Source organism: Helianthus annuus, chromosome 13 (assembly GCF_002127325.2).
Source record: "Helianthus annuus cultivar XRQ/B chromosome 13, HanXRQr2.0-SUNRISE, whole genome shotgun sequence".
Classification (NCBI taxonomy): domain Eukaryota; kingdom Viridiplantae; phylum Streptophyta; class Magnoliopsida; order Asterales; family Asteraceae; genus Helianthus; species Helianthus annuus.
This window is the reverse complement of record NC_035445.2, coordinates 52,526,590-52,541,444: the sequence shown is the minus strand read 5'-3', so window position 1 is coordinate 52,541,444 and position 14,855 is coordinate 52,526,590. Positions and strand designations below refer to the sequence as shown.

Sequence of the window (14,855 nt, the reverse complement as noted above, 5' to 3'; positions counted from 1 at the left end):
CTAAATGTGATAAATATTTATTCGATAAATATATTTTTCACCACACTGTTTATGATTATTTTGTGAAAATATATAAATATTATTTTTAGAGTAAAAATAATATTTACAAACTGTGACGAACCCAAAATAATACCAACCCCTATACGACAAACATATAAGTTACAACGGTAATTATTATTACCACTAAATCGCCAAAACGTAACTTACGCTTTATACGGAAATATTCATAAATGCGGATATTGTCAACGTATTATTTTGGAAAGTATTATGCGAAGAGAAAATATATTATTTTTGAGAAAAATAAATATATTTTGGAATGAGAAATAAAATATATTAAGTGAGACTTAATATCATAAACGGACATGTATTAATTCCTCCATCCTTGGGAAGGAAATTAACTACCAAATATATACAAGGAACGGTTGTCTAACTGTTTCCCGAAAATTAAACCATGAAGCTAAAGCACGACCATCCGTCTAATAGAATTAGCACATGTAGGTCGTTGCACAGCTTTCGGACATTTGGAGTGCTTGATTTAGCTACGCACTGACTGTGAGTTCATGTCCCCCTTTTCTCTTAACTGTTTTCAGTTTTATAAACTGCGGGGGTGAAATACATGTTACAATGATTATGAATATGTTTATACATGGTATGGTTAGCGTAAGGAGGTTTGTTACTTAGATCATGTGAGTGGGTAGGCGCAACTTGAGGCCATTAATCCTCGTAGTAGGACCGAGGGACAGGAGCGGTAGATCTATCTGGGTGTAGCGAGCCCAGCCCCAGGTCCAGCTGAACGGACCTCGGGGTGACTTAGTGCCCGACGCATAAATCCGCTAGGTTTGAGTCATCCCTACTTGCACTTCACACATATCAATGGCCTTGCAAACCATTGGTGATCTCTTTTTTTCCTTATTTGCTACATACCAGGTTTTTGATAAAGATAAAGGTTTGTTTACGCACTTTCGCATGAACTCGCTCAACATTATTGTTGATTTTTCAACTTACATGTATTTCAGGAAACTAACGATCTGGCGCGGTATGGCATGTTTTCCGCTGCATTAGCCTCAAGGTCATCCAGGGTTCGGGGAATGTGACTCTTTCCTGGACAAGTCACAGTCCTTGAATCATGTTTATGTTAAGTTTGTGATGTAATGTTTGAACAAGTTCTTGGTTGTTAGGGTGTTATCCCGTAAGACAATGTTTTGGTATTTTTATTTTAATGGATGATCTTGCATATTTTTAATTCATATAGCTTGTTATGATTAAGCTATGGTATTAAGAAGTCACACCAAATTTACCACGCTTCCGCAAAGCCAGGGTGTGACAGCTTGGTATCAGAGCTCTGATCATAGCGAACTAGGATTCCTTCTCGAGTCTAGACTATGATCACTAGGGCTCTCACGAAAACATTTTCTGCATACCACTTAAGTCCAGATCCAAAACGTTTTTACAAACAAATGTTGAACACATTTCATTTATTCATTATTAGGCTCAGTCCTGAAGACTGAGGCTCGGTCTTGGAGGCCGAGGCTCGATCTTAGAGATCGAGGTAGATGTTATTTATGTTAGGCTCAGTCTTGGAGGCTGAGGCTCGGTCTTGGAGGCCGAGGCTCGATCTTAGAGATCGAGGTAGATGTTTGTTGTTTTAGGCTCAGTCTTGGAGGCTGAGGCTCGGTCTTGGAGGCCGAGGCTCGATCTAAGAGGTCGAGGTGGATGATAGAGCAGTCTTAGAGACTGGGAGGAATTTGGCTAGTGGGACTAGGAATGTCAGTCTAGGAGACTGGGAGGCTAGTGGGACTAGGAGAATTATTTGATTGTTTATTGTTGACTTACATGTTTACATGAATATATGATTGATTATTATACGTATATGTGTTTGTGTTACAAACGTCATGCTTTCACCATGTACTAGAAGGATGGACACTACGAATCCCATGGCCATAGTATCAGACGACATAGTTGCAGCGGAGCACGAGGTGTACATTTCCGATACTACCGGCATTCAGCCCCTTTTGCGCTGCCTGATGTCGTAGCAGAGCCTACTGATGGCCATCTTGTTGGGAATTTGCCACTCGTGGTGATCCCTGTTCCTGTACCCCTTGCCGCTTATCCCATTGTTGATATGCCCCCCCCCCCTGACGTGGCCTCTGACGACGATAACGATCTACTAGAAAGAGGACCCATTTGAGGGCGAGGCCCTATTGCTGCTGGTATTAACCTACTGCTTACGGACGCTCCTGCAGGGGAAACTTATGCCCATTCCCCTGTCCCGGACTCATTTGAGTTCCTGACATCCGCATTTTCGCATACAGGGAGTGCAGCACCATTCACTCAACGCCGACCCTGATACGACATCATCAGCTGCACCGTTTCCCGCACACAGCTTGAGTTTGATCACAGTATTGAGGGTGATCTTGTTCTTCCACCTGGGGTTGATCCAGACCATGACCTTGAGTTCATACACTTAGACCAGCCCTTGGAGGATTCTGTAACCCCCTGTGATGGTTAATCCAGCTGATTTTGAGATGGAGTTTGTCGATCCGGAGCCAGCCGTGGCCCCTGAGCCAGGCATTGCTCCTAACACCGCATTGGAGCATGACCCTGTTCATACCGATGCACCTGCTGTTGCTCCTTGATTGATCATCTGCTTGGACGAGAGAAAACCTGGGGTAACTGTGCAAGACAATTTATTATTACGGGGGCCCACGTAATAACGACTTGTAGTGCACAGAAATCCTGGTGGACTCTGCGGGTCAAGCTAATGAAAACCAATGTAGTAGGAAATAACTCAAACACGAATGACCAAGGCGATGAAGCCTCGAGTTCATTCTATTTCAAACAACAAGCCAAATTGGCAAGCCTATGTGTAGGCTCAGAAAATTTATTTCCCCACCCATACATTGAGTATATTTATGTGTAAAATTGGGTGAGTACATGATGGCTTACGGTGCTATGTATCTCATAGACAATTGGAAAGTTGTCTAACCCACTTCATGCCATTCCGGCAGAAGAGAATGCCACCCAGGCGTGACACAAACACCAGTATGTTGCCAAGGATAGGAGCCGAGCTGCAAAAACGCAACTCACAGGCAATTGCACGACATGAAGCTCTCCGCTTTTAGCACGGCAATGGCACTATTGGAAATAATCCCTAGCTGACCGCACCTATAAGCAGTTCCTAAACTGCAAGCCTTTGAACTTCGACGAAACAGAAAGCGCCATTGCATTTGTTCGTTGGCCCGAAAAGATTGACTCCATTCTACGAAAGACTAACTGTTCGCCCCAAACAGAGTGATACCTTTACCTCGGGGTCATTTCTAGGTGGCACAATCTCATGGTGGGACCATCAGGGTCAAGTCTTGACACAGAATTCTGCTTATGCACTGAGCTAGGACGAGCTCAAGGAAATGATTGAGAAGAAATGTTGTTCTAGGACTAGAATTCAGAAGCTTAAGGTAGAGTTCTGGAATTTGAAAATGGAGAGACCCGAGATTCCTTAACATGTCCAGAAATCGCACGACTTGCCTAGGGTCGTCCCCTACTAAGTCATTATTGTTGTATGATACAGTTATGTACATATAAGCTTTACATTGTGGTCTCGATTTGTGGTAATGCAATCGTAGTATTCTCATCACTTGTGATGTTTGATCTATGGTTTATGTTCTATGACATGAGATGTTATGTGGCTTATTTATTGATAGCTTGAGATGTTATGTGCTGATATTGTTGAATACATACGTACATTTTACCTGCTACAACCTAACCTATGTGAAACATCTTTTAGAAGATGCCACCAAGACGCGAAATGCGCATACCCACCAACGAGGCGGAACTTCAGGAAATCATTACTGCAGTCATCGCACAATACGAGGCCCATCACTCCGAGCGCAACGGAGGTACCTCGGAAGATAACGGTTGTCCCTATTGGCACTTCCTCAACTACAAGCCTCCGAAGTTCGACGGCACTGGAGGTGCCATAGCTTTTGTGAAATGGATTGAAAGTATGGATTCCATCTTTCGAATGAGTGGTTGTACGCCAGAACAACAAGTCCTATACGTTTCTGGGTTGTTTCAAGATGGAGCTCGACTATGGTGGTACCTTCAGGTTCAAATGAAGGGCGAAACCGCAGCATATGCATTATCATGGGATGAACTGAAGGGAATGATGCAGGAGAAGTATTGCTCCAAAGAGGAAACCCAGAAGTTGGAAGGGGAATTCCAGAGCCTGATAATGGAAGGTCCAAAAATGTTGGGATACATGCAAAGACTTCATGACTTGGCACGAGTTATTCCCCACTTAGCGGAACCAGAAATGAGGAAGTTGGGACAGTTCATTTGGGAACTGGCACCAGAAGTCATGAGCTTAATGGCAGCATCTACGCCACCAACAACTATTGCTGCAAGCAAGATGGGTTTGGCACTCGTTACGGAAGCCATTAGACTAGAAAAACTTGCAAACCCTGATAGGGAGACTCAGGTAGAGTCATCTGGAAAGAACAAAAGGAAGCTTACCGAAGATACCCGAACAAATAATGATGAACAAAGATCTATTCGAGGTTGTTTTGACTGCGGAGACAAAGGGCATTTCAAGAAAGATTGCCCTAACAACAGACAGGCCAATGATAAGATTTGCTTAGAAACTAAAGCAAGACGTGCTGGGTGCAAGTATCACCATGAATGTGGATGTCGGAAGCCTAGGTGCGGGAGGAAAAGGCACAACAAGAATGGTTGTGGGATGAAGAGTCCCAAACAAGGAGAAAACCGTAACAACGCTCAAGGTGGAAGCAGGAAAGGAAATGGCAGAGTGCTAGGATGCTTCCATTGTGGGGACATTGGACATCTTAAGAGAGAATGCCCGGAGATGAAACAAGACCGTGAGAGAACACCCAGCATCAGAGTTTGTGAAGCATGCCAGGATCCAGGCATGATTACTGGTACGTTCTTTAACAACCAAAACTTTCGCATCTATCTTGTGTGAAACTGGTGCCGATTATAGCTTCGTATCATTAGAATTTAAGAATATGCTTGGTTTAACTGCTAGTAAATTAGATACTCAATTGAATTGGCGAATGGGAAGTTAGTAGAAACTAACGAGGCGACTCGAGGTTGCGTAATCGAGTTGGGAGAGCGTGAGTTTGCTCTCGATCTACTACCAGTCCAGTTGGAAAGCTTCGACGTAGTAGTAGGGATGGATTGGTTATCGAGTAACAAAGCAGAGATAGTTGTCACGAGAAGATAATTTGTATCCCGACCGATGATGGTGAGACCATTGTTGTTCATGGGGAGAAGCGTGGGACGCCGTTAAGGATGATTAGCTGCCTGAAAGCAAGGAAGTGTTTGCAGAAAGGATGTGTTGCTTTTCTAGCACACATTGTAGATAAGAAGGCTGCTGAGCCGAAGATCGAAGACATCCCTGTCGTGAGGGAATACCCAGAAGTCTTTCCTGAAGACTTACCTGGCTTGCCACCTCAAAGGCAAGTGGAGTTTCGCATCGACTTAGTTCCAGGCGCCGCGCCTGTGGCTAAGGCACCCTATAGACTTGCTCCGTCTGAGATGCAAGAACTGTCGACACAACTTCAAGAGTTGTTAGACAAGGGTTTTATCCGACCAAGCTTCTCGCCTTGGGGAGCTCCAGTTTTGTTTGTGAAGAAGAAGGACGGTAGTTTCCGTATGTGCATTGACTACAGAGAATTGAACAAGCTGACGATCAAAGATAGGTATCCTTTGCCAAGAATCGATGACCTATTCGACCAGCTTCAAGGTTCAAGCTTCTATTCAAAGATCGATCTTCGATCTGGATACCATCAACTACGGATACAGGAAGAGAGTATTCTGAAGACAGCCTTCAGAACTCGATATGGACACTACGAGTTCCTCGTTATGCCGTTTGGGTTGACAAACGCACCTGCTGTGTTCATGGACTTGATGAACCGAGTTTGTAAGCCATACCTGGATAAGTTCGTAATTGTATTCATCGACGACATCTTGATTTATTCAAAGACGAAGGCTGAACACGAGCAACATCTTAGAGCTATTCTAGAGTTGCTGAAGAAGGAACAGTTGTACGCCAAGTTCTCTAAGTGTGAGTTTTGGCTAAGAGAAGTGCAATTCCTTGGGCACGTGGTGAATGGAGATGGAATCCACGTGGATCCCACCAAGATCGAGGCGATCAAAGATTGGGAAACGCCAAAGACGCCAACCGAAATTCGGCAATTCTTGGGTTTGGCTGGCTATTATCGAAGGTTCATCGAGAACTTTTCTAAGATCGCTCAACCGTTAACGCTCCTCACGCAAAAGGATAAGAAGTTTGATTGGGGAATCAAACAGGATGAGGCGTTTCAGATATTGAAAGATAAGCTTTGCAACGCGCCAATCTTAGCTCTACCGGAAGGCACTGACGATTTCGTGGTATACTGCGACGCATCGCGTCAAGGATTGGGTTGTGTATTGATGCAACGTCAAAAGGTTATCGCCTACGCATCACTCCAACTGAAGGTGCACGAAAAGAACTATACCACTCATGATTTGGAGCTAGGCGCAGTGGTCTTTGCTTTGAAGATCTGGAGACACTACCTTTACGGTACGAAGTGTACAATCTTTACAGATCACAAGAGCCTCCAACATATATTCAACCAGAAGGAGTTGAACATGAGGCAAAGACAATGGGTCGAGTTGTTGAACGATTACGACTGCGAGATCAAGTATCATCCAGGGAAGGCGAATGTGGTCGCTGATGCCCTAAGTCGTAAAGAGAGAATCAAGCCCATAAGGGTTAGGGCTATGGAAATGATAATTCAAACTGACCTTTCCTCGCGCGTTCGTGCAGCACAGAAGGAAGCTCTCAAGGAGGAAAACCTTGAGAAAGAATATCTCCATGGGATGGAGAAGATATTGGTGCCAAACAGGGAAGGAACGTTATGTTTTGAGAAAAGGATTTGGGTTCCTCTGTTTGGTGGTTTAAGAGAGATTATTTTTGATGAAGCTCACAAGTCACGGTACTCTATCCACCCTGGAGCGGATAAGATGTACCAGGATCTTAAAGATTATTACTGGTGGCCTAGGATGAAGGGCGATGTTGCTATATACGTGAGCAAATGCTTAACTTGCGCCAAAGTTAAGGCGGAATACCAGAAGCCTTCGGGACTTCTGCAGCAACCAAAAATTCCCCAGTGGAAGTGGGAAGAAATCTCCATGGATTTTATTACGAAGTTGCCAAGAATGCCAAAAGGCCACGACACTATCTGGGTGATAGTGGATCGCTTAACAAAGTCAGCACACTTCTTGCCTATCCGCGAGAAGGACCATACAAGCAAATTGGCTGAAATCTACATGAGAGAGATTGTTACACGCCATGGAGTACCTCTATCGATTATTTCTGATAGAGACGGGAGGTTCGTATCGAGGATATGGCAATCCTTCCAGGAAGCTTTTGGCTCAAAGCTGAATATGAGCACAGCTTTTCACCCGCAGACCGACGGTCAAAGTGAGCGGACGATTCAGACGTTGGAGGACATGCTGAGAGCATGTGTGATGGATTTAGGCGGTAGCTGGGATAAGCATTTACCCCTGGTTGAGTTTTCATACAACAACAGCTACCACACCAGTATTAGTGTCGCGCCATTCGAAGCTTTATACGGACGGAAGTGCAGGTCGCCGCTCTGTTGGTCTGACGCAGGTGATAGACAATTGGTAGGTCCCGATGTAGTTCAAGAAACTACAGATAAGATCGCGCAAATCCGAGATCGCATTAGTGCGGCTCGTGACCGTCAGAAGACCTACGCAGATCTGAAAAGGAAACCTCAGGAGTTTGAGGTTGGGGATATGGTTTTGTTGAAGGTATCACCCTGGAAGGGTGTGGCACGCTTTGGGAAGCGTGGGAAGTTGAATCCGCGCTACATTGGTCCTTTCAAGGTTTTATAAAGAATTGGGACCGTAGCATACAAGTTGGATCTGCCTGCCGAACTGAATAATGTTCACGATACATTTCATGTATCCAATCTGAAGAGAAGTCCAACTCAAGTTAACGTTGCCATTCCTACCGACGAAATTCATATTGATGACACGCTCCACTTCGTTGAAGAACCTGTCGAGGTCACGGATTGGAAAGTTAACAAGACCCGCCGGAGCAATGTCAAGCTCGTCAAAGTTCGTTGGAATGCCAGACATGGTCCTGAGTTCACCTGGGAGCGTGAAGACCGAATGAAGGAGAAATACCCCCACTTATTTCCTGAGAACCCTGTTTCTACAAGCAGAATTTAAAATTTCGGGACGAAATTTATTTAACGGGGGGAGAATGTGACAACCCTCACTAAACCAGGTATCCGTACGACTTAATTAACTATTAATTGTTGCCTAATTACTGTGCTTAACTGAGATTTCTGATAAACTGCTACTTGATTGTTGATACTTGTACATATCTGCATCATACTTTGATTTTTCCGTCACTACATTATTTACTTATTGAACTCTAGTGACAAACATGATGCACAAAAGCACAGTAGCATTTGAACGGATAACCTATTGAACATGCTGATATAGCCAGCATCAGGCAGACACTGCCTCTAAAGGCCTGATTGAGCCAGAAATATTTTACTACACCCATAGTGTGTGTAGGGATACAAGGGTTGTATAACTGCGTCTCTAGAAATAAGATACAGAGATTGGATGTGCCTAAAACGTACTCTAAGCACGAAACACAACACTTTTATCAACACACTAGCTTCTAGCTAATTAATAAAGTGCCAAAACATGGGGAATTATTCCTGACACTTTGCAGAATAAATTGTGTCGCTAAAAATATTATTTACGACGCTTAAAGGATTACTTAAGCACTTTAACGGATTACTATCCAACCGAACAACCGGACTATACCCGGAACATAAAAATATTGCCAGAAATATTATTAGCCTTTTTCTGAGCCAGTTAGGGTCCCTGATTACCCTAACACCCGCTTTATAACGCGTCACACAACTAACGGGGTTAACCTCTAAAAGTAACCTACTTTATGTAACTGAACTCTAACTGAACAATCGAGATCCAACCGGATACCCCCCCCCCTAAAGATCTCGGCCAACAAGAGGGAACCAAAGAGTACACCTTTTGATTATTATATTAGATTACGTGGATATCTAGATGACACAAGAACCGTTGGACGATGAGCCAAATTTTGTCTATAAATAACAAGGCTTAGCACAAGAGATTTACACACACAAAACACCAACTCACTTTCATTCTCTCTTGCTCCCTATTCTCGGCCGAGAGCTCCTCACATCCATCCATCCATTTCGGTTTTCATCTTGCAAGTTCCAAGCTCATACAAGGTATTCGGGTCACGTACGAGGAAGCCTGAAGCAAGCGGAAGTTGAAGGACCTCGTTCATTTGCTTTTATCCACGCCATTTCCGACTAGATTCTTCCCTAGCCCCGAGCTAGAGGTACAACATTTAAAACTCACTCTCGAGCGTATCTAAAGTGGTTAATATGATTTTTAACGGTTAAAAGTTGAAATCATGCGTTTTGAATCTTTAAAGACTACTAAAACTCGAATATTGTTGGTTAAAAGCTTATAACGCGTGTAAAAGTCGTAGTATTCGAATATGTTGATTATTGAGGCCCGATCTACGATGTGGTGGCTCTTATCATCGTTTAACCCGACTTTGTTAAGATCACGAATCTTGACATACGCTTGTTTCTATTGGTACAAGGGTTAAAAGGTGAAACTCCACCACACGAGAAACATGAACTTGTGTAAAAGTATTTTGACTTGTAAAATAGTATTTAAAACGAGCCGATCTACGTATGTACAAGTGGTATATTTGTAGAACCAAGTGTCGAGAAAATCATGTTTTATAAAAGTTGGATAACATGTTAACAAATATGATATTTTACAGACTACAATAGTATAAACACTTGTGAAACGAAAGATCCGACAAAGTAACAATTTTTACAAAAGTTGTCGGGAAGTTGTAAAGAATGATTTGTTCCAAAAACGGGGTTTTTGCAAGACTAAACTATTTTATACATAGATCCACTAAATATAAGGTGATCTACACTATGATTTTCGGAAAAACTACAAGTTCATGTAATAATGTGATTTTACATACTAGTCTACAAATTTGATGTATTGAAACTGGTTTAAAGTATCGGAAATTAATTCGTTGATTTAAAGAAATTGTTGAAGTGATTTTGTAAAAGAAAATGATACGCTTGAAAGCGTGGCCACCTCCAGTTACAGGGGAAACTCTGGCGAAATTTTTCTAAAATCTAACACTTAGAATTATTTGCAAGTGTTAAACTATTTTGAGATGTTTTCAAAATACATTTCGCCATGACTTTATTTACAAATATTCGGAGGTGGGATTTTCACAAAAACTAAATGTGATAAATATTTATTCGATAAATATATTTTTCACCACACTGTTTATGATTATTTTGTGAAAATATATAAATATTATTTTTAGAGTAAAAATAATATTTACAAACTGTGACGAACCCAAAATAATACCAACGCCTATACGACAAACATATAAGTTACAACGGTAATTATTATTACCACTAAATCGCCAAAACGTAACTTACGCTTTATACGGAAATATTCATAAATGCGGATATTGTCAACGTATTATTTTGGAAAGTATTATGCGAAGAGAAAATATATTATTTTTGAGAAAAATAAATATATTTTGGAATGAGAAATAAAATATATTAAGTGAGACTTAATATCATAAACGGACATGTATTAATTCCTCCATCCTTGGGAAGGAAATTAACTACCAAATATATACAAGGAACGGTTGTCTAACTGTTTCCCGAAAATTAAACCATGAAGCTAAAGCACGACCATCCGTCTAATAGAATTAGCACATGTAGGTCGTTGCACAGCTTTCGGACATTTGGAGTGCTTGATTTAGCTACGCACTGACTGTGAGTTCATGTCCCCCTTTTCTCTTAACTGTTTTCAGTTTTATAAACTGCGGGGGTGAAATACATGTTACAATGATTATGAATATGTTTATACATGGTATGGTTAGCGTAAGGAGGTTTGTTACTTAGATCATGTGAGTGGGTAGGCGCAACTTGAGGCCATTAATCCTCGTAGTAGGACCGAGGGACAGGAGCGGTAGATCTATCTGGGTGTAGCGAGCCCAGCCCCAGGTCCAGCTGAACGGACCTCGGGGTGACTTAGTGCCCGACGCATAAATCCGCTAGGTTTGAGTCATCCCTACTTGCACTTCACACATATCAATGGCCTTGCAAACCATTGGTGATCTCTTTTTTTCCTTATTTGCTACATACCAGGTTTTTGATAAAGATAAAGGTTTGTTTACGCACTTTCGCATGAACTCGCTCAACATTATTGTTGATTTTTCAACTTACATGTATTTCAGGAAACTAACGATCTGGCGCGGTATGGCATGTTTTCCGCTGCATTAGGCTCAAGGTCATCCAGGGTTCGTGGAATGTCACTCTTTCCTGGACAAGTCACAGTCCTTGAATCATGTTTATGTTAAGTTTGTGATGTAATGTTTGAACAAATTCTTGGTTGTTAGGGTGTTATCCCGTAAGACAATGTTTTGGTATTTTTATTTTAATGGATGATCTTGCATATTTATAATTCATATAGCTTGTTATGATTAAGCTATGGTATTAAGAAGTCACACCAAATTTACCACGCTTCCGCAAAGCCAGGGTGTGACAACAATATCCCTTTCAGCACAACCACTTATATCTACCACAGTATCCATCTCATCCTACCATGTCATACAATCCACTGCCCCTTTCTCCCCAATGAAATCCCGGGGTTTAGATGAAACAAAGTATTTAAAAGTACAGGACTTGGCACGCGGTTCATTATCAAGCACTATTATTTTGGATGGGACGCTGTGTTGGTTTGAGGAATGTTGAACATCCTCTTTCTTAGGCTTAGGTTGGGTAGAGGGTGGTTTGTTGTGGGCTTAAGAATGAGTTTTAGGAACAGATTTAGAGGGCGGTGTGGATAGGGTCCTACTTCGAGTCCCACTATATTCACTATACTGCCGCTCCATTGCTTTGGTAACAACATTATCTATTAATGCTTGCAGTTCTGCTCCGGTCACGTGTATTTTAGTGTTATCATGGTTTTCCACCGGATGACTGTTTACCTCTTCTGACCTAGTCATGTAGCTTGATTTGCTACATAAAAAAAAATAATGGACAAGGTTTACTTAGAAGGTTTTATAGTATTTTATAATTTATTAACCATGGTTTTTAATAGTCATTTTTGGTTAATTTGTTAATTATTTATATATATTCAGGACCTTTATTACAATCCTTTATTACAATTTAATAATAGCATAAAAGCCTAGTCACATGGACAGTTTTAATTTATAACGAGGATTTTCACAGAATCGAGGTATTAAGGTTTGAATCAAAGTTCATTACCTTTTCTAGACCGGGAGGTGTAGGCTACTACTGTCTTTAGTCCCAAGGGACATCAATTATAGCCCGTAGGCACTTCATCCTTAAGGGATGGTTATATAATTAAAGGGAAATTAAAATAACCCAATTTAAAGACGACTTATGCGATTTTTATCGAATCACAGTTTGTCAAGGATGTTAACATGCTTTTAGATGTTAAAAAGAATTGGAATCTTTTGGATAGGTTGTACCATCTTGGCCATGTCTGCAATGACATGTGGCTAGGTTTTACCTTTCAAGATTCTTTTTAATGTTTATCGCAGAATAATCTTAAATTGAGATGTTAATATGGATCTGAATCTAATTATGGAACTACCATCTTGGCCCTGTCTTAAGATGACACATGGCTAGGTCTTGTCCTTTTTAGATTTTGCCATTTTATTATAATGGTAGATCTTTTAATAGGAATGTTATTTTCATTTATTTTATGTTTTATGTTTATGCATATAATTAACAATAAATAAGTATGAAAATTTAAAATTAAACCATTTCATTACCAATTTAAACAGTAAAAATTGGTAATAACATGCCCATGCAGGGGCAAATCAAATAAACATACCCTCGCAGGGGTCAACAGAAAGACATGCCCACGCAGGGGCAGAATACAAAAAGACAAGCCCACGCAAGGGCTGAGTACAGAAACAAAAGTCCACGCAGGGACTTGATTACAACATAAATAAACAAAGATCTTCAATAATCCCTTCGTTTGGACTTCCCCTTGATCAGGTCTGACAAACCCTTGAAGAAGCCTCGGTTGTTTCTGCGATCTGCTTGAATATCCCGCTCACATTTGTCCAATCTATCGAGAACCTCTTGTTGGCGTTCCGGCAGGATCAGTTGCGGCTGCGGCGGCTGCTGATACAGAGGTTGAGGAGGTGACGGGTGCTGGTACACATAAGGTGGGTACCCAGTGGTCCAAGGACCACCGTATGGCCCTTCAGGATGAAGAGCATTGTAATCCCATGCTGCTTGATATGGGTCGACCTCTGCATAGTTGTATATGGTGTGGGCCGGCTGCTCAAATGGATTATACGCCACTTGATGGTTGAGGGGTGCTGATACGCACACCTCCCCGCACGGACATCCATGCGTTTGATCTTCGTGGCCTCGGTGGTTCTAGAGGCGGCTGCTGTACTGGTGGTGATGGCGGCGGAGTGACTGCCACAAAGTGAGAATCCACAGAAGGATTCTGCTGCTGCTGCTGGTGGTATGGAGACGAGTGCCCAGAGGGTGTAAAATACCACTCAATCTGGTTGAACCTCGCCTGATAGCTATCCGAACCGCGGTAAGGCGATCCATGAAACGAGGACCCATCAGAGATCTCGATGGGGTGGTTTGGGGTCCCGGTTGCTGGTTCGACGGGGTCTGTGTCCTCGTCCATATCCATGACGTGATCGCTGGAGAAGTGGTCCTCTGGTCCCAATGGGTTAAAACCCACGGGCTCTTGAATGTAGTTAGCCGAGTTGAACCGGCTCTGAAAAGCAGGAGTGGGGTCGCCGAATGAATGGTGCGAATTCGATCGCTGAAGAGGTATGAATGAAGGTTGGGGGTTGTTGGGCTTATTTTCAGACTGTGGCCCGAATGAGTGGTGGTAAGACGGTGATGAGCTTAGAGAGACAGATCGCCTCCCTGGTTCTATGTAGGTCCTCCAAGGTTCTTGGGGGCTAGTGCTCATGGTGATCGATGGTGTGCGCCGGTGGGAAGGCCCGGCCTCGTGGTCATGGCCCGTCACTGGGGCTTTGCCTCTACCTCTTCTAAACCTCGGCGGCATATTGAACCTGTCAACATAAATAAAGATAACAACAAGAATATATATAAAATAAAAGATAAAACAAAACAAAACAGAATTTGTCCTATGTTATTTGTCTAAACTCGAGGATCGAGGAATGTGCAATTTGTGTAACTGAGATTAAACATAAAAGGCTAGTGTTTAATTCACTCAGTGTTGGCTCCGATACCAACCTGTCACACCCCGATATTTCCGCGTATTACCGGTGGGCCCAGTGGGGAGTATCATGACGTAGTTAATATCATCATAGTCAAACAACACAAATTTAAATGCACAGCGGATGCAAAAACATAGATTTATTTCAATCGAATAAAATTGTAATATTAAGTATCACAACAGTTGAAACAGATCCACAGGCGGATCAAAATAAAGAGGAAACTTGTTCAACAGACTTTAGGCATCTAAGCTTGCGAGACTTCTATTTGACGCTTAGGAGATACCAGCCTATTACGAGTAGTACCTGCACTTAGCATTTTTGGAAAAATACGCCAGTTTACACTAGTAAATACAATTTAACTGACTCATTTTGAAAATGCTTAAAATTGATTTGAATGCACATGGCACAAAAGATTTTATAACTTGGGATAATTATTTGTATATAATCTTGTAAA

General features: G+C 42.1%; 1 protein-coding gene across 1 annotated transcript; it reads right to left on the bottom strand.

Annotated features, from left to right (window-relative positions):
- Window positions 1–13,145: 13,145 nt before the first annotated feature.
- On the bottom strand, window positions 13,146–14,226 carry LOC110900840 (leucine-rich repeat extensin-like protein 5). The gene is made up of 2 exons (XM_022147700.1): window positions 13,524–14,226; window positions 13,146–13,441 (listed from the first exon to the last, which is right to left on the bottom strand). Exons 1-2 carry the CDS (start codon window positions 14,224–14,226, stop codon window positions 13,146–13,148), a joined length of 999 nt encoding a protein of 332 aa, XP_022003392.1.
- Between the last annotated feature and the right edge of the window lie 629 nt (window positions 14,227–14,855).